The sequence below is a fragment of the Vanellus vanellus genome (genome assembly GCF_965231255.1).
Source record: "Vanellus vanellus genome assembly, chromosome: 5".
NCBI lineage: Eukaryota > Metazoa > Chordata > Aves > Charadriiformes > Charadriidae > Vanellus > Vanellus vanellus.
This window is the reverse complement of record NC_138910.1, coordinates 66,095,303-66,113,163: the sequence shown is the minus strand read 5'-3', so window position 1 is coordinate 66,113,163 and position 17,861 is coordinate 66,095,303. Positions and strand designations below refer to the sequence as shown.

Below are 17,861 nucleotides of genomic sequence, written 5' to 3'. Positions count from 1 at the left end.
ACTGAGGTGTCGAAATGAGGCTTTTGATGGTTTTTCAGTGATAGGCAGGTTCTTCACTCCTGGGGGAAAAAAGCCTTGCACTAACTTCTTAATGTAGTGTTTGGAATATAATTGAGATTTCTGCTTGTGTTTTATTGATGTTTTTCTGTCTATAACTTTATTTTTCCTTTCTTGCGTGCATCAGGATGTTGTGCTTTTTCATTTGCCTCACTTCATACAACCAAAGTGCTGCCTTTCAGATTTCCCATAGATTTAACAGCTATTTCATTGAGATGTCTGAGCCATGTTTATAAAACATTTTTATGAGGCTGGATTCTATTTTACAATGTTGGTATTTCATATGAAAACTTTTTATAAGCTACATTATCATAAGCTAGGCAAATATGTGATAGGTACCACTGCTAGTATGGGCAGAACGAGTTGTGCTTTATACAATGATTTGTTTGATACAGAATTTAAGCTTTAAAATAACAGAGGTTTAAGTCCGGACAGTAGCTTTATTAAATATGAGCAACTACCAGAATAAGGAGGAGTACAACAAAATAAGTAGGGCAGGAAATTCTCAGTGAAGTGGATATAATTCACGTGCAGGAAGATTTATTTAAGCAATTCAGTCTTGGAAACCAGAGGAAGCAAAAGCAGAAAGGTATCACTGGCCATGCATTGTAGTCAGCTGCCGTACGCATTTATTTTTAGCCTGGGTGAGGAGGGTGCAACATCTCGTCCATCTTATTGGAGATTCATACGATTACAAAAAAAAAAAAAGAAGGTTGGAAAATGCTTATTGTGTAAAAAGGACTTTAGCAGGCTAAAGCAAAGATTTAAGGGGCTCCCTATCAGGACGAAACAGAGAGTATTTGCCATCCTGTTAATTGCTGCCTTGTCAGTAAATCTGAGCAGTGCTCCTCCCCTCCAGGCTTGCAGCAAGGGAGCTGTGTTGCTGATTCGGCACTGTGCACCCGCAGAGCTCTTAACCCATGCGTTCATCCTGAAACCCAGAGCTTTTATAAAACTTTTTGCACGTGTCTGGACCCTGTTTTTTACCTTATAAGAGTGTACCCAGGTAACTGCATGGAATATAAATTGAGGCTGACTGGCTCTGACCTAGTAGTTAAACACGTGCTTCAACTTAATTGCCTTAGAAATGAATACTAGTTTGGTACAAGTCACTCTGCTGTATTCTTGCCACAGGTTTTCTGCCTTCCTTCCCTCCCTCCACACTTGCTTTACACCAATGCTATCTTTGGTCTTTTGTCTTGGCTTTATGCAGAACTTCAGAGCAACGTGACAATGCTCAGCCATGCAGAAAACTCTGGCAGGTCAGAAGGGGACTGTGAAGAAGACACAGCGTGGTTTTTGGATGACCTTCCTGGCCAAGGCAAGAATCAAAGAGAGGCACTTCATTGCTGGACTCTGCGGGCGGACTGGAGTAGCTTGCTGGGAACTCTCCCTCATTCCTCTATGCATTGCAAAAGTAGGGAAGGGAGAGCAGGACAACAGATATTAAGCTGTAGATGCTGTGGAGCAAGGTAAGCAACAAAATTCCTTTCAAGCAAACCAGAAAGAACATGGACTGGAGTGGAAAGGACCTTAACTGAGGAAAGACAGTTTTCTGAGAGTAAAGTGTTGGAAAGGTGCAACCTGGACCAGTAACACAGATTTTGCCTCTTTCTGGATGTACAGTAATTACCAGGGACCAGAAAAGACCCTGATATACTTACCAATCCTAGGATGTCTAAAATCATCAGTGCCATACATATGAGATACGAGACCTCTGTAAGCGTAGTGTGGAGCTAGGGGCTATTCAGAGCAGACAGGAAAGTTGGAAGGTCTGCTGAGACCCTACTGCACCCCAGGGTGCAGCTCCAAATGTCTGCTCCTGGAAGGTGAATATACAGAAAGAGGAAAGGGGAACAAGCTCAGAAAAGGCAGAGCTTATTACAGAGAGGGTCTAAAAGGCAGCAAGTAAATACTGGAGAAACAGAGAAGTCAACTATTAAACTAAGTAATATTACTACAGGAACAAATAGGTATAAACTGCTTATGTATTTTGCAAGTTGTAAATTAAGAGGTCTTAACCAGTAAAAGGGAGCTCGAGGCAGGCTTTCCGACTGGCGGAGCAGGGTGGGATTCCTTATAGGCTCTAAATCAGCACCAGTGTGGATGTGGTTTTGTGAGGGTTGCCTGTGATGGCAGGAGATCAAACTCTACAGCCTGGAAGGTCCCATTTTAGTCCTGTATTGCTAGGAAGGAAATGATGCAAAAGGGCTTTTTATGCTACTGTTATTAGTAGACTGGAAATAGCTATGAATTAATTCAGTTTGGGTGGCAAACAGTCATCTTTAACCTGTGTCACTGCCACATCTATGACAAGAATTACGTAAAAATGGCCTGTGCCCCCTGCTCATTTCCCCTGGCCCAGTGCTGCACGTTAAGAGGAGCTGATGATTTTTGTCCGCTAATCACGTTTGGATGAAATCTCTCAGCATTTTGGCTATCTCTGATTTACTTTCTTCCTCACGGTAAGCAGTATTTCCAACCTGGCCGCCAGGAACCACGGAATGACCAGTGCCAGCTCCGAAACGTCTCCCTGAACACCCAGAGGGAAAAGCGTGGCACCTTCCAGCGTTTGTTCCACGCTGTCCTTCGGTTAATCAACGGCACCCAACTGCTTCGAGAGCCGCATCCCACCCCCTCCGCCGCCGGGCCCCCTGAGACCGGAGGGGCGGCCTGAGGGACTTCAGTTCCCAGCAGGCCCCGCGGCGGCCAGTCCGGCGGCGATTGGCGAGGCGGGGCAGGGCGGGAAAGCAGCCCCGCCGGCCGTTACCGCCGCCTCGCGCCCGGGGCGTCTAACAGGCGGACGGCGCTCCACAGCCCCCTGTGACAGCACCCAGCGCTCTCCTTTGTGCCCCGGGTAACTCTAACACCTTCAAGTCGTTGTTGACAAAGACATTTGTATTTCATACGCGGGTATAATCCGTTCTACTCTCCGTAAGACTTGTTTACGTGGAGGAGCTTTCCTAGCCCTTCGTTGTTTCCTCAATTAACTTTCCCTATGAACATGCATAACCATGTTTTTACTCAGGACAGTGGAACAAAAAAGGTTTAAAGGGCTTGGTTTTGCTCTGGAGGAGCTGAAATTCGGCACCCACTGCACAGCAAACGGGCTGCTACGCTCCCATTTGCCACATGTGTGATGCATTTTTGTCTTCGTGTACTGCTGTCGCTTCCAGGGACCAAAAACAAACAAAAAAAGCTTTTCAGTAGAAAACTGGCATTTTCCAATACACAGAAAACAGGGTCAATTGGTGTCTGATATCTACACTGACTTCTGCGTGTCTCTCCCTGTGTAACAGCAGAAGTTCAGAAACACACTGCGTTGACCCCTTAACCTGGACCTACCAGCCCTGGTCTTGCTTTGTTCCCTACATGGCCTGGAAATGTTTGGGTTTTTTTTTCCAGAAGTGGGATGCAAATAGTCAAACAAAAGTCTAATTCACTTTCCTGCTCGGTCTCCCTCCAGACATAATCTCATTTTAATTAAATTACCTTACCCCAATGAATGAAAATACAAACCACAGATCGTATTCCACATTGAATATTTCCATAGCCTGTTTTCTTAAAATTCCTCTCTCTGCTGTTCAAGGTCTTTTAGATGGAACACAAGGACTGCATGAGCCTCACTTCAAATACTCTAAGGATTAATTGAAGAACATGATGGAAGGAAGGAGAGAGTGTGAGTAAAATAGCTGGTTTGTACTTTTATCCTCAAATGTCAGTTCATTACCAAAGTTAGAAACCAGCTGATGCACAAAACTCATTATGGCCTCATTTAGAATGCTTATTTCTTGAGAGACAAAAAAGAATTGCCTTGCGCGGCTTACTTGTCCAACACAAATATGCCACATTTCACAGTACGCTTTGGAATGTGAAGTAAAGAAGGGTTTTCTTTAGGGTGCAGTATGTTTAATACTCTATTTAATGTGTTTATCTGCATTTATTTTAAATCTAAAGCAGTGAGGACTCCCACTGCTGTCTGTTCTCAATGCTCCTATCAATACTCGAGTCCCACTGTTTGCATAGTTTTTGTGAGCTTTGGTTACTTATTTGGCGGCAGGCAAGTCAGGCAAAATGAAATGGTTGGGGAAGTCACATCTGCAGTCCTCTAAACAAAAGCGCGCATTTCCTGTGATTTTTAGTGCTTGTAACTGTGTTTGGTTAGCAGTTAGGTGGCATTCTGTTCACAAGCACAGCCAGGATGCAGTAAGCTGCTTCTGGGAGAGAGAGAGATGTGGGTGCCGGGGACAGCCCCGTGCGCCTGCTGTGCTGGCCAGCGGGCTCTATCAGTGCTGGCTGGGGCATCGTGTCACAGAGCTGTGACTTGCTCTGCAGAAATCAGGCTGAAGTCACCAGCCGGTTCCGTACGAATCCCCAGGTAGCTTGTAATGTCCCCCTTGCCTCGCAGCGAGGGTATAATTTGAGTGGTTTCACTCAGAGGGAAATCCTGCGAGTAAAACATCCCACAAATGTGTACTAACCCCGACTGTTATGGATGGTCAAAAGGTCACAGCACCTGAGTTGTGGTTGGGCCGCAGCCCTGGGGCTGAGGGGCAGCCTGCGAAGCCCCTATGTGGGGAAGGCAGGGTACGTTGGCTGGTTGGAATTGCTTGCTCAATTTCCTGCGTGCTGACAGCGTATCATCCGTGTAACACCTCTATGCCATTAGAAAACATCCTGAATCAAGGGAAATTGGGAAGAAAAAAAATAAAAATTAGTGTAATAAAGGGAAAAAAAATGTGCAAATGCTGGAGAAACTTGCCAACATTTGTATTAATCTCTGCGGGTGACATTTTATTGTCAGACTTAGTCACTCGTGGGCACTGAGTCGTACCTAACTGTACAGCAAGTCCTGTGGGTGTCCTTGTTAACTAAGGCATGGTGTTACACGCGTAAGAGATGTAGCTGTCCCCGGAAATCGCTGTCTCCATCTCCTCTCTTCCGTGGGTCCCGGTGGTGGTGGCAGGGTGATGGTGGCATGGCAGTGGTGTCCTTAGTCACCCCGCTTTCCCGGCACCCCGAGCCGGTTCCAGAGAAAGCCAGGTGCCCGCTATTCACCTGCAAGTTGACGAAAGCATTCTAGTAAATGAATTTTATGTAACTGTATCAATTTTTCCGAGATCTGTCTGTTCCCATTTCCCACCCTTGTGTAGAACTTCCTCGGGCATCCTTCAAAAAATAGCTGCGGATTTTTCCCCTTCCCCTCCCCGCTCTTACCGTGACTACAGACACCCCGTTCGGCAGGAGGGGTGGGAATCTTTACGAGGAGGTCCCAAGAAACTCAGGTCACGAATCTGGCATGGAGCTCTCCTCTCCGGCACCGCCGCTGCCGCCGCCCTGCCCGCCGCTCCCCCGCAGGTAAGCGCTGCCGGAGGGAAGCCGCTCCCCGGAGGCGTCGGTTCCCTGCTCCCCCTTCCCACCCCTCAGCCCCACACACTTCCCGGGGCGCCCTCCGCAGCCTCCGCGGTGCGGGGCCGGGGGGGGGGGGGGGGGGGAGGGGGTAGTTGCGAGGAAGGAGTGGCTGCTGCGGGGCGGCAGGCGGGGGGACCCCGCGGCGCCCCAGGCCCCCTGACGGGGCGGGCGGCGCAGCGCTGCGCCTTTAAAACGTCCGCCATGACGCGGGCGGCGGTTGGTGTGTGGCGGCCGCGTCAGGCGGGCCGGGAGCCAGGCGGGGCTGCTGCCCGGTGTCAAACTGAGCCGCCTCCGAGCACCCCGCTGCCGGCGGGGGGGGGGGGGGGAGGGGGGAAGGGCGGGGGTAGGGGGGGGCAGGAGCCGGGGGGCTCCGCCGCTCCGGAGCAGCCTGTAGCAATGCTTTGGTTTAGTTGCTCGTAGGTAGGTTTTTCTGTCTTACTTCTCCTCCTCCTCCCCTCCACCCCCCCCACCCCCCCCAAAAAAAAAAAAAAAAAGACAATGTGGTGCAGTGCTGCCTGGCGAACGGTTTCGGAGATGCTTGTAAAATGGTGAACGCTTGTCACACAGTCCCGGCGGAGCCGTCTTCTCGCTCGCCGCGGGGGAAAAGGGGCGCCCCGGGAGCCACCCCCCCCTCCCCCGACCCGACGCCCGGGTGGCTGCACGGGGCCGTGGGCTCCGCGGGAGGTGCCGTGCCCCGAGCCCGGGCTGGCTGCTGGGTCCGGCGCGGCCGGGGCGAGGGGACCTTCCCCAGATAGGCTGGTGCGGTTGTCGTTTTGATGTCACCTCAGGTGAACCAAGAAGTGATTTGAGGGAATGCGTTGAGTTGTTTGGTCACCGGTGTAGGAAGAAGCATCTTTTTGATTAGTTCGTTGCTGTTTTCTTGGTGCTTTACATGCTGGTAGCTGTATGATAAAGGCGCTTTTTTTTTCCTTAACAGCATTATTAATTGCTAGCCTCTATTTTTGCAAAGTTTTACCTGAAGAGTGTGATTTCCCTATTATGTACTTCCTGGAGCCCTGTGACATTTTCCTGGCATCCATTAATGCTACAGCAAGAACATCCTGAGTCCTGGGTCAGTTCTTTGGTGCTTTCTGAAATAGAAATGGCTTACTTGAGAACAGAAAAAAAGGCTCAGGTCATTTCTGCATGTTCTGTGGAGTGGTGGAAGAATCTGTGTGGTGAAAGTACTTCAGCATGCTGCAAGGAGGGAAACAAACTGGATTTTCTCCTGTGTCCTTCGTGTGCTCCTTTCCTTTTCAGAGTTCAGTGTAGCATACCTATAGAAGCAGCTATAGTGCTAGTGCGGGAAAGTTGGTCTTATGGATAAGATACAGATATAGGCCTCAGGAGTTTGGCACTGAATTAGTAACTGTGTTTACTAATCGTGTATGAGATGGGTATAACTCAGTTTGTGCTCATATGTGTCCCAGATTTCCCATTTGTAAAACAAGGCTATGGATTTCAAAACCTTGCTAGGGATAAGATCGTATGTCTGTTTGGATCCTCTGTATAGCAGGATGACTGAAGGCATAATAAGCTCTCTTGATATCTAGCTATGTATTGCAGGTCAATCTCTATGTGTATTAATATATAGTTTGATCAAAATTTAATTAGTTTCAGAAAGATCAAATGTAACATTACCTTCCTTTATTTTCAGGCATGAAATATTTCTTGTGTTTGAAGCACAGGTCAAGTTTTCCTAGTTCATTAGCTATTATCAGCTTTGCCAGGCTTCTGAGGCAAGTGGTGTTTGACAGCACCTTTGCTCTCAGGTGGAAACATGGTTGTGTCCCTGTAGAATGCTTGTTTCTGTTACATTATGTTGCCTTTATCATACTACCAATAATTAAACACAGCTTTTTTCCCCCTATTGATCAGTTGCTGAAGTAAAAGAAACCTCTATCCTCCCCATGCTAACTATTGACATGGAAAACAAGGAAAATGGCTCTCTGGATGTCAACAAGTAAGTGAATCCATAGTGTTCAGTTTACATAAACAGCACGTGGATTGTAGTTTTCCTTTGACTTAGTGTGGTTGGCAATGGTGGGCACCTCCATCTCTGCTAATTTCAAACCTTCCCTGTTCTCAATTACTTTTATTGTGTTTCAGCTTCAAAACAGACGAGTCTTGGGCAGTGAATCAATTAAAAATGGTATGTGGGAGGAATGTATAGCAATGGAGAGTTGTAAAAGCTAGTAATTTAAGTTAGGGGTATACCTTTCTCCATAAATTTCTCCTCTCAATCAGACACTAAAGCAAGTGGTAGCACTGTGACCAATATTCTACCTCTGCTCATCTGTCTGGTAGTGGCTTTTGCAGAACCGGTCCCTGATGCAGGGAAGCATCCTGTGTGGAAGTTTCCTCTCTGTCTCATTCAGAGAGACATGCACCCTTCCCTGCTGACTGCCCAGCCACTTAGATCTGAGCAGTAGTAGCAGCAGCAGCATCTGTCTTTGGTGTCACTGCTCTTCTGGAACAGACATTTTAAGCTGTTTGCTGGAGAAGCCCTAAACTGCTGGGTTTTTACTTCAGACCTAGGGTGGGAATAAGACAGAGACATGGTGTGCACTGCTTTTTCACAATTTTCTTTAGTGTGGTAGACTGCAGGCTAAGGCAAAGGAACTGTTTTGGAGGCATTTCCGTATCCTCAAAGGTCAGCAATTCTTAGATTAGGACTTGCAATTCTGAATGAAGTTATGATCTGAGAAGTGGAGTTCTGTGTGGAAAAAATTGGTCATGCTGCTTTAGGGTTATAGAAGCCATGCTGAGATAGATATATACATAGATAGATATATTAAAAAAACAAACAAAAAAAAACCCCAACAAACACCCAAACACAAAGAAAGGTGGTACTAGAGAGGATTCATAGTCTGTCCTCTCAAATTACAACACTTCTGCAAAACTTCCAAGGAAACTTGACAATGCTTAGGCTCCCAGGCGCTAGAGTAATATAAATAATAATAATTGTCACTTCAGGATGCTGATAAAACACCTGATAATGACACAGCATCAAAAGATCTGATGTCAGCCGTTAAAATCAGCATGCTGCCCCTTGACTTGAGATGTTGGTTTCACCACACCAACATAAAATGCATTTTCCTATTCAGTGACTATGAAAAGATTATGTCCTATACACAGCCACCCTCAGTTGGCCGTCTTGCTTCTACAATGAGGACTGTGTGGTGGGAGGAGAAGGGAGGCAGTCAAAGCAAGGACAGTTTACATTTAATCATTTTCCCCCGAGGCTTCGGTGATAAAGGCTCAACTACTAATTGTGAAGGTGGCTTTATAAAACTGATGGGGATTGTAATTAAACTTATCAGGAGCTGTGGTTTCTAAAGGAATGTATATGGTATATATGTGCGCATATCTGCAAAGGAACTATTTGGCACTTTCTTTAAGTGGTTATAAATAGCTTGGATAAAATCTGTTTGTTCACATCCTTCAGGCCTTGCTGCTTCTGCCACATGATGGCAATAAAGGCACAGGGACAGTGGTGAAAAGCAGACAAGCCTAATCTTTGTTCGTTATTAGTGCATCTAGTATCTCCTTGCAAAGCCTAAAATGCCAGTCCTCTTAAGACTTTACAGCATCCAGGATGTCTGGCATAAACTGATGTATGGCTAAGCCGTGGCTGTTGTATATTCGCTTGTCTAAAGAATAGAGCCATGTGCAACAGCAGGGCAAGGAGGAGACTGTTAAAAGTCTAGAAGCCAAATGAGCATCTGTGTGAGTAGATGGGTTAAAATCCAGCCAGCCTCCAACAGTCTGCCATGTCTTTCAGTCTTCTGCAGCTGTAGCTGTGGAAATTGGCTCCACTTGAGGTCCAGCATGATGCTGTTCCTTGAGGCAGGAACTTGCAATTATTTCCTGTGATTAGTTAATGACCAAGGTAGAGTCCCTGAAGTCATTGCAGTTGAGCCTGGGATGGGGCTAGACCAAGCTGTTAGTTCCCTAGTGGTAAAAGAACAGCTACATGAAGAACTAATGCACCTGGGCTGAAAAACAAAATTGATGGAAAGAGGGCTTGGGACTGTATTTAGCTTGAAATTAAAGTGTTTTGGGAAGTAAACAAAATAGAGTTAGGAGGTATTTTTACAGATTGAATATTTTAATCGCTATTTAGGAAGGATTAAATTCTATATTTTAGGATTTATTATGTTGGGGTTTTTTAAATACTGAGTTGTTGGGGTTTTTTTGTTTAATTTTAAGTAGAAGATGGGTCATTGAAAGTGACAGTCTATGTCTTATGGAAAATGCAAAGATACAAATATAATTCTTCAAATGCTGCTTTTACAAATATGTGTAGGTTTTGTGTGGTGCTTTTTACATTTTATTTCTTAAGCATAAGAATGTGCACAACACCAGAGGCATTCTTTGATTTTAAAAAAAAAAAAAAAAAGGCAGCTCTGATAAGTCCAGATAGTCTCATTTTCAGTTTTGCTGAGTGTTGCCTTTCTATGTAATCACAATCAGTGAAGCGATTCATGAAGTAAGTCGTTACTTGATGAGCAAAAGTAAGAAGCTCTGGCTCTTTGCTCATTGCTCTGATATATATGTATATACCATGTGGTAAGTGAAAGAAGCTGCTTTTAGAAGGTCCAGTGCAGCATACAGTGTGATATTGAAGCTACACTGTGAGTCTCTAGGGCCAGAATTTTGTTGCCATGTTGAGAGGTATGTTCCAAGAGTTAGGGGAGAAGCAAAAATCATTGTGTTCACGAGTCCTCCTTCCCAGAGCTCAGCTAGTTGTAGAAATTGGGATGTTGTAGAAACAGTGATAGGAGGCACTGTAGGTGATTCTGTTTGCTTCTCTTCATGGCTGGTTGGAAAAATGGTTGGCCCTTGATTCACTCAGTTATTTTGCTGAAAGATATACAAGTCTAGGCAAGACAGGGGTGGTGACGGTTGGAAAAGAAAAACTTCAAGGACAGAACAAAAATGCTGTCAGGAGAGTATAATCTGTGTTTCTTTTCTAGCTTGTGCTGTTGAAAATCAAAGTCCTGCCTCTAAGCTTCAGGATTCTGACATCTGGCCTGATCTGTACATTTTCGATATTTCTTCATTAGCATTATGGTTAAGCATGTGGAAAAGTGGAAAATGTATGGCATGAACTTTGGGACTTCTAGTTGGAGAAACATGTTAAAGAAGTTCTCTTTTGACTTCTTGCTATTCATCCTCCTAAATTGCTATAGGAAAGGCAATCAAGCTCACTGTATGTCTGTTTAACCTTTGTGCATCTGCAAATTCTTGGTAATCTGAGATAGGATGATGGCATGTTGAGGATAAGAAATACAGGATAAGGAAAGTAATATGACTGACTGATTATTTTTGCTACTGTTGAAAGCAATTGCCTGAGGTCAATCACAGAAGGAATTCAGACCGATTGTGTTTAACAGATGTTTTCTCAGATTCATAGCTATTTTAAAAGTCCATAGATGTGTCCAAAGATGAGTCCAAAACCAATTTGGGGACATTTTCTATATTGAGCAATTAGTACAATCATTGGGGCCTATTTTTTTTTGTTTGTTTTATAAGGTAAAGATAGTTTCCAGTAGTTTCTACCCGTATTACAAGGAAGCACAGTCTCTTTTGGGAAAAAAGTAATCCACATACTGCAATTCTTTATAAGCACTTGGTAGCTGAAAACTTGAAAGACAGGGATTTGGTCCCTCAGTAATGGTAGTCTTTGTTCTCCAACTGCAAAGGCAGCACACTTGCAGGAAAAGATCCTGACTGATTACCTTTGGGTGATGTGAAGCTTCATATACTTTCTTTTTTTCTGAAGGGTGAAGTACCTCAGTTGTCCCCAGCATCAGGTCTTTGAAATGGAACAGAACAGAAGTGACTGTTCTGTATCGGGGCAGGGGTGTGTGTGTCAAAGGATACTTTTCCTGGTGGAACAAGGAAGGAGGGGGTGTACATGGGATGTGCACAAAGAAGCAGCAGACTCTGCACACATTTAGTGATTACTTGTCTGGATTTGCACTTTGCAGTTCAGTAGAGAACGGGAGACCTCCGGATCCTGCTGACTGGGCTGTTATCGATGTTGTGAATTATTTCAGAACAGCTGGATTTGAAGAACAAGCCAATGCTTTTCAAGAACAGGTAAATCTGTTAGGAAACACCTTTTGACTGCCACCAGTTTCTCACATTGCACATTTTTGCCATGGGCCTGGTTATATACTGTTAAATGAGAGTGAAAATCCCATATTAATGGGGGGACTTGAGTCTGTTATTGGGTGAAATTAATGGTGCTATGACCTTTGGTAATAATACTGTTCTGTAAGGTGTGGATAGTAGGTTGGAGTTTGTTTAAAACACTCATCTGAAAGATGAGGAATCTAAACAAATTTTCTGGCTTGGACTCAGTCTACCTATACAGCCCACTTAGTTTCACTGTCTTGTTATTTAAAATGTGAATGGTAGTTTTCTTCTTCCTTAGTGTATTGTGCAAATACACTAATGAGTATTTATAAAATCCGGGGTTCCTAAGCAGCAAGTTGCTTTTGAAGACCTAGGGTGAAAAAGGGACTGCTGTGTTGCATTGAACTTGGCAGTGCAAGTGAACAGGAAAAGGACAAGTTGGCAATAAAGGGGAAGAATCTTCTTAGGCAGGGAAGGAGCATGTTTGTAGGACTCAGTCTGAGAAAGAGGTTGAGTCTTCGTTTCTGGACCTTTTGACTGCTGATGCTAATAGATGACTTCTTTTGGTAGATTGATCAGCAAGAGCTTAACAGGTGTGTGGCCCCTTGTAACTTGCCTGTCAGCACACTGGTCAGGTGTATTAGTAGGGCAAGTTAGGAAGTTGGCTTACTTGGCCTACAGTCCACCTGTTCCATAGAGAAGGAACTTAAATCTCCAGATTGTCAGTTCAGCATCTTCCCTGATAAGTCTATAGGTTTGCGTGTGACTGCCAGGAAATTAGTTACCAACACTTGCATTTAGTTGTCAAAATAGATGGCTTGACCTTCCAAGGCACTGAGCTAGTGCAAGTTATTGGCAGCTTTGCAGGTAAACCATACATCTAATGTGAAATAATGTTACCGTTGGTCAAGTTAATCCTGCTGACTTTCAGCACCTGGACAGTGAAATCCCTTCTGATTGTAATTGATGAGCATAACAAGAGTATCTAAATTTAGCTCTTTGTTCTTGGGGATAAAAAGCCTGGTGTTGGGTAATTCTCTGGCAGGGTGCAGAGAGAGGCTCTTTCTGCAGCTGCTACTAATTTTTCAGAAATTGAAGATGGGTAAACAAGCAAAAAAATTGTTTAAGTGTATCCATTCCTTAATACCAGCATCCAAGTCTCCTCAACAGCCTTGGAAATGTGGCTTAAAAAAACACAGACAAAGTAATTGCAGCCTCTGGGTTTTTTTCCTTATACTGACAGATACCTGTGACTTTCATCAAATATCTTAACCTCTCTGCACCTCAGCTGGCTTGTCAGTAATACTGCAGTAATTACTACTGATCTTGCAGCAGTAAGGTGAGGCTAACTCATGAGTTTTGGCAAAGCAATTTGCAACAGCGTGATGGAAAGCAGCATAGAAGTAGAGTGTAAAGGTTTTATTGGTATTCTGCAGCAAGGGCAAGTGGCTTCAGAGGGTAGCTGAAGTAAGCTGCTTTTTAGCATTGTGTTGCCAGGGGTCTGCTAGGATAGCCATGGGCAGAAATGTGGCTGTGATTCCACTGCCAACTTCACCTCATGCCAAAGCCTTGGGGAGAGAGGCTGACAGCTGCCACCAGGATGCATACAGGAGATGCAGGACAGACACTCACAGCAGAAGTCATTTCCACTTCCTTTCCCCTCTATTCTCTTAACAGCGCGAGGAGCAGCAAGTGCTTGGTTTTCCATGCCAGTGCTGCCAGCCTGTTCCCTGTATGCACCAGGAACAGCCCTAGGAGCAGGAGCTCTGCTTCAGTAGGGGTAGCACAATGGTTTCCTTACAAAACATCCATAGCCCAGAATATAATCATGAGATCTATTATTACATTCAGCTTTTACACAGCAGTAACTGAGTTCACACTTTCTTTTGATAAATCTGAATACATCTGAACTCACCCAAAGCAAGTGACTCAAAGAATTTTTAAGACCTGAATTTTTCTTACAACATTTTAAGGGAAATGAGAAGATATTTGAAGGACTGCAGAATGTTTTTTTAATACTGTATTGTAAGTGCTGGTAAGAAGTGATGATTGTATGATGATTATACGTTATGCCTTCTTGGAGTTCCATTGATGTCAGCAAGTCAAAAGAGCTCATTGATGAAAACATTTAACTGAAAGATGTTGCCTAATAACAAGTAAACATAACATCAGCAAGCAAATCAGACAAGAAGTTGGGGGCACAGGATAACTAAAGAGAGAGGCAGACTGGATGCAGGATGAGGGTGTGAACACCTTGAAAGAACTGCTGCCTGCCAGTAAGTGGCTGAGCTTTCTCTGGGAGCACAGGGAACTGTGGCTCAATCAAAGACAGAAGCTGTTTGACATGCCTTGAGACATGCTAGCGCTATGCCTGACCTTCATTATTGCCCTTGTGACTTCTTAACCATTAGTATTGCGGTAGCCAGGTAAGCCCAAGTAACCCAATGGTAGTTTGCTGGCCTCACTGCAATGCCTTACCAGAAGGGAAACTGGGGTTTGATGCTAGCTTGTGTCCACTGCTGCTTTCTAGCGGAGCCATGGCATGGTGGAGCATGTGAGCATGCTGCTGCCATGCTTTCATGTTAGCTGTACTGTAAAACCTTGCAGTTCTCTGTCACTTGGAGAAAGAGCAGAAAGAGCACTGGGAGGACTTGAAGCTTAACTGGTCCCCTGGTTATTTACTAAAGACAATATGCTACTGCTGCTGAGATTATCCTGGCACAGTAGGGAATTACTGTTAGCTCTAGTTGTGCAGAGGGGTGCCACTGGAGATGACATTAAAAATAAAGAAGTAGCAGAGAAGAAATTCAGAGAAGTCACTAAAGCATACAAAACCTTACCTGGTACCAAAAAATGGAATGACTATGACAAATCTACAGAAGGAGGTCTAAGTGGAAAACTAAAAAGAAGTGGAAGATGTAAAGCTTACAATACACACACAGACATAAAAAAACCTTGAATTCGGAATACGTAATCACTCATTTCTAAAAAATTTTGGCAATATATTATTATGGACAACAACAATATATGCAAGCATTTGAACTGCTTGTTGGCTATTGATAACAAATTCAACATTTAATAGTGTTTTGGTATTTTTTGGGTTTTGTTGTTTTTTTTTTTTTTTTTTATTAAAAGCAAAAAGGAACGCAACAGCAGAGTGAAGTCCAGTGCAGGAGAATGCCATAAGGCTATATATTTCTTTGGGCTATGATGACCTTGGGAGGTCTGACTGTGTTGTGAGGCACTGGTCAATACATTGTTGTGTGGCTGTAGCTCCTGTTTCCTGGGTAGTGCAGCGTGATTGAACTGTAGGAATCTGTAAAGAAAAGGATGGTTCCATGTCTAAAAAGGAGATGGGAGTTTAGAGATGTGGATTCTTTCTCTTCCATTTTGACCTTTAAAAAAATCATGTACAGGTAATTTTCAAACATACAACAAGGTTTTGAGGTGGAAAAAAAAACCCCAAACCTACAGGATTTCTAATCTAAATAGGTCAGAAAGCCAAGGTTTGAGAGGAAAAAAAAAAACCAAACCCAACATATCTGTGATTTAAGAGTGGGAATTTTAAGCAAGAACAGTAGGGGGTTTTGAGACCTAAGCTGGGAAGTTGCTGCTCTTAGCCTCTTCTGTTGTAAGTGGAGGAAGAGAAGTTCCCTCAGTGTTGAGCTCCACAGTTAGGCCCTTCTAAAATTTATGATTGCAGGAGTCTTTGTTTGTTTGTTTTTTTTGTTTTCTCCTACAGGACACATGGGAAGATTGGCCTTTTAAAGAAGGCAACTGAAGTTGTTAGCAGATACTGACTAGTCCAAACTTGCATATTGCTGTCAATTGCAATTCTTCTGAAATGCACTTCATAAGCCGCCTTCTTAAGACTATGCTTCCCTTAATAGGTGATAATTAGGCCATCTGCACATGTACCTATTAATTTGGAAAAGATTTACAAGGAGAGAATTTTGAAATTAGGCTCATTTGGGTTTTGTGCTTGACTAAAGAGTATTTGTGCCTTAGCACAGGTGAGAGCTTGAAAAGCAGACAGCAGAATTTAGCAGCTACAAACATAGTTTCAGGAAAATAAAGGCTACTATTTATTTTCTCATTGATCCTCTGTAGTAGTCTTCCGTTTGTTGTTCTCATCTGTTAGATTTGTACATTTGTCTTTATGAACTCTTTAATTCTTCTTATAGGAAATTGATGGCAAATCATTACTGTTGATGACAAGGAATGATGTACTGACTGGACTTTCATTAAAACTGGGGCCTGCGCTGAAAATCTATGAATATCACGTAAAACCTCTACAGACACAACATCTAAAGAACAACTCTTTATAGCGAATTGTCTAATTGGGGTCATGTTGTGCCTCAAACAATAAATAAGCAATTTGGTTTCATGTGATGGAACTTTGTAAAGAGAGAATATATCTATTAAGAATATAAACCAAATTACAATATATATCCTATTGGATAGAGTTGGCAATATACTGAGTCTGAACTGAGAGAGGTAGTGTGTATTTTTTACATAGTACATAATGATTTTGTCTTTTAGGAAGTGTCAGTGATCATGTTGAGATAGCTACATCACTGTATCCAGAACAAAAGGGAGGTATGTCATTCTCATTTTTGAGCCAGACGTGTTCTTGATTTCATGAATTAAAATACCAACACCCCACCACCACCACCTCCATCCCCCCCCCCCCCCCCCCCCATTAAAGTAGGTTTTGGTTTACACTAAAGACCTACTACAATTATTACTACTTAAAATTTTAGGATGGGACTGATGCTTGCCAACTCACCCTTTTTTGCAGAGGGTCCTATTTTGACCTTATTAAGGTTTACTCATGGTATGCTGCAATGTTTAAAGCTACAACTCACATAACCCCTTCGATAGCAGAAGGCGTTGCTCACAGGTTAAACTGGGTTGTGTATTTTTTGCTGTACTTTAAATTTTCAGCTTGTTTTCACCTGTTTTTAATAGCAGTTCTGTATAAAGTATAGTTGTTTTTTAAAAGTTTGTGTTGCTTTGCAAAACAAAAAATTACTTCATTTTATTCCTTTCTTAATTTATAACTTGTTTTCTAACATTATGCAGAAATTTGTAAAAAGAGTAAAATTCTGCACATTTTTAATATTGTCTGTCATTGGTGTTGTAATGGTTGATTATTTTTTTTTTAATGCTTTACTTAACGGTTTGAATAGTTGTTTTAAAAACTGAAAGAAGCTGTCTTGTCACCATACATCTCTGTTAAAAGAGAGTCTTGTTCAATCTGTTTGTACCAGTTCCCTATTTGATAGGTTGCTTGCTATATCCCAATAAAGCATTGTTTATGTTTGGATTCAGTTTACTTTACAGATATTTTACTTTGTTTCTTTGTTGTGGTGTATTGGAGCTCCTGTTTTTCTCCATTTTCCCATTAAAAAGGTACCAAAATCTACTTAATATTCTATGTTCTTGTGATTACTTTTAACACCACCTACCAAGATATTTAAAGATTGCATTATTTTTGCTCTTTCTTATCTAGTGTTATATACTGCTGAAGAAGCAGCCCTGGTCCCAGTTCACCAGTAACATCTGTACTTCTCTTATCTCTTTCTAGAGCTGTCAGTGGTGCAGAGGGGCTGTGCTGGTACTGGTACAGCGGGGTGATTTACCCCAGAAGGCCTGGGAGGCAGCCCACAGATGGTGCTAAGCACTGTGTGGGCTCACCATCTTCTCTGGCCCAGAGAGCTTTGTGATGACCTCTGAAATTGGGATGTGGGGTTGCATCAGTGAGGCTGAGCAAAGGAACTGGGGAAATAGGAAACAAGCAGGAGAGTGTATTGAAAGTGGAAATGGTGTGGGAGGAAATGGTGAGGGATTACAGCTGAGAAGGGAGAAGGTAAGAGAGAGTGGTGTTTTCTGCCAAGTGGGGACTGGATTCAGGGAGAGGAAGGAGAAGCTCCTGTAATGTCCTGCCTAGGTGGTGGTCCTGTCTTCACTTCTGACTTGGCCAAATGCGAGGTGGCTGTTGATGCTGCAGTGCTAGGAGAGTTGGTGATGGTTTCCGGTGTTGAGATTTGAGATGGGATAAAGCCACGTTATTAGCTGTGCTGTAGGTGAAGCTCATGGCATATGGTATAATACATAAACTATATACAGCAGCATGCTTTCTTCTGTACTTTCTAACGTTTTTGTTGTGCAACGTACTTGTTTGGAATTTGAGATGCATAATAGGAGACAAGGATGTATTTACCATTTCTCTTTCTGTGCCT

At 43.4% G+C, this 17,861-nt stretch overlaps 1 protein-coding gene across 1 annotated transcript; it reads left to right on the top strand.

Moving 5' to 3' along the window:
• Positions 1-3,714: 3,714 nt before the first annotated feature.
• SAMD13 (sterile alpha motif domain containing 13) lies at positions 3,715-15,944 on the top strand (the record flags this gene model as incomplete). The annotated part of the gene is made up of 4 exons (XM_082484110.1): positions 3,715-3,736; positions 7,348-7,432; positions 11,466-11,577; positions 15,801-15,944. The coding sequence occupies 4 exons, from the start codon at positions 3,715-3,717 to the stop codon at positions 15,942-15,944; spliced, it is 363 nt and encodes a 120-aa protein (XP_082340236.1).
• Between the last annotated feature and the right edge of the window lie 1,917 nt (positions 15,945-17,861).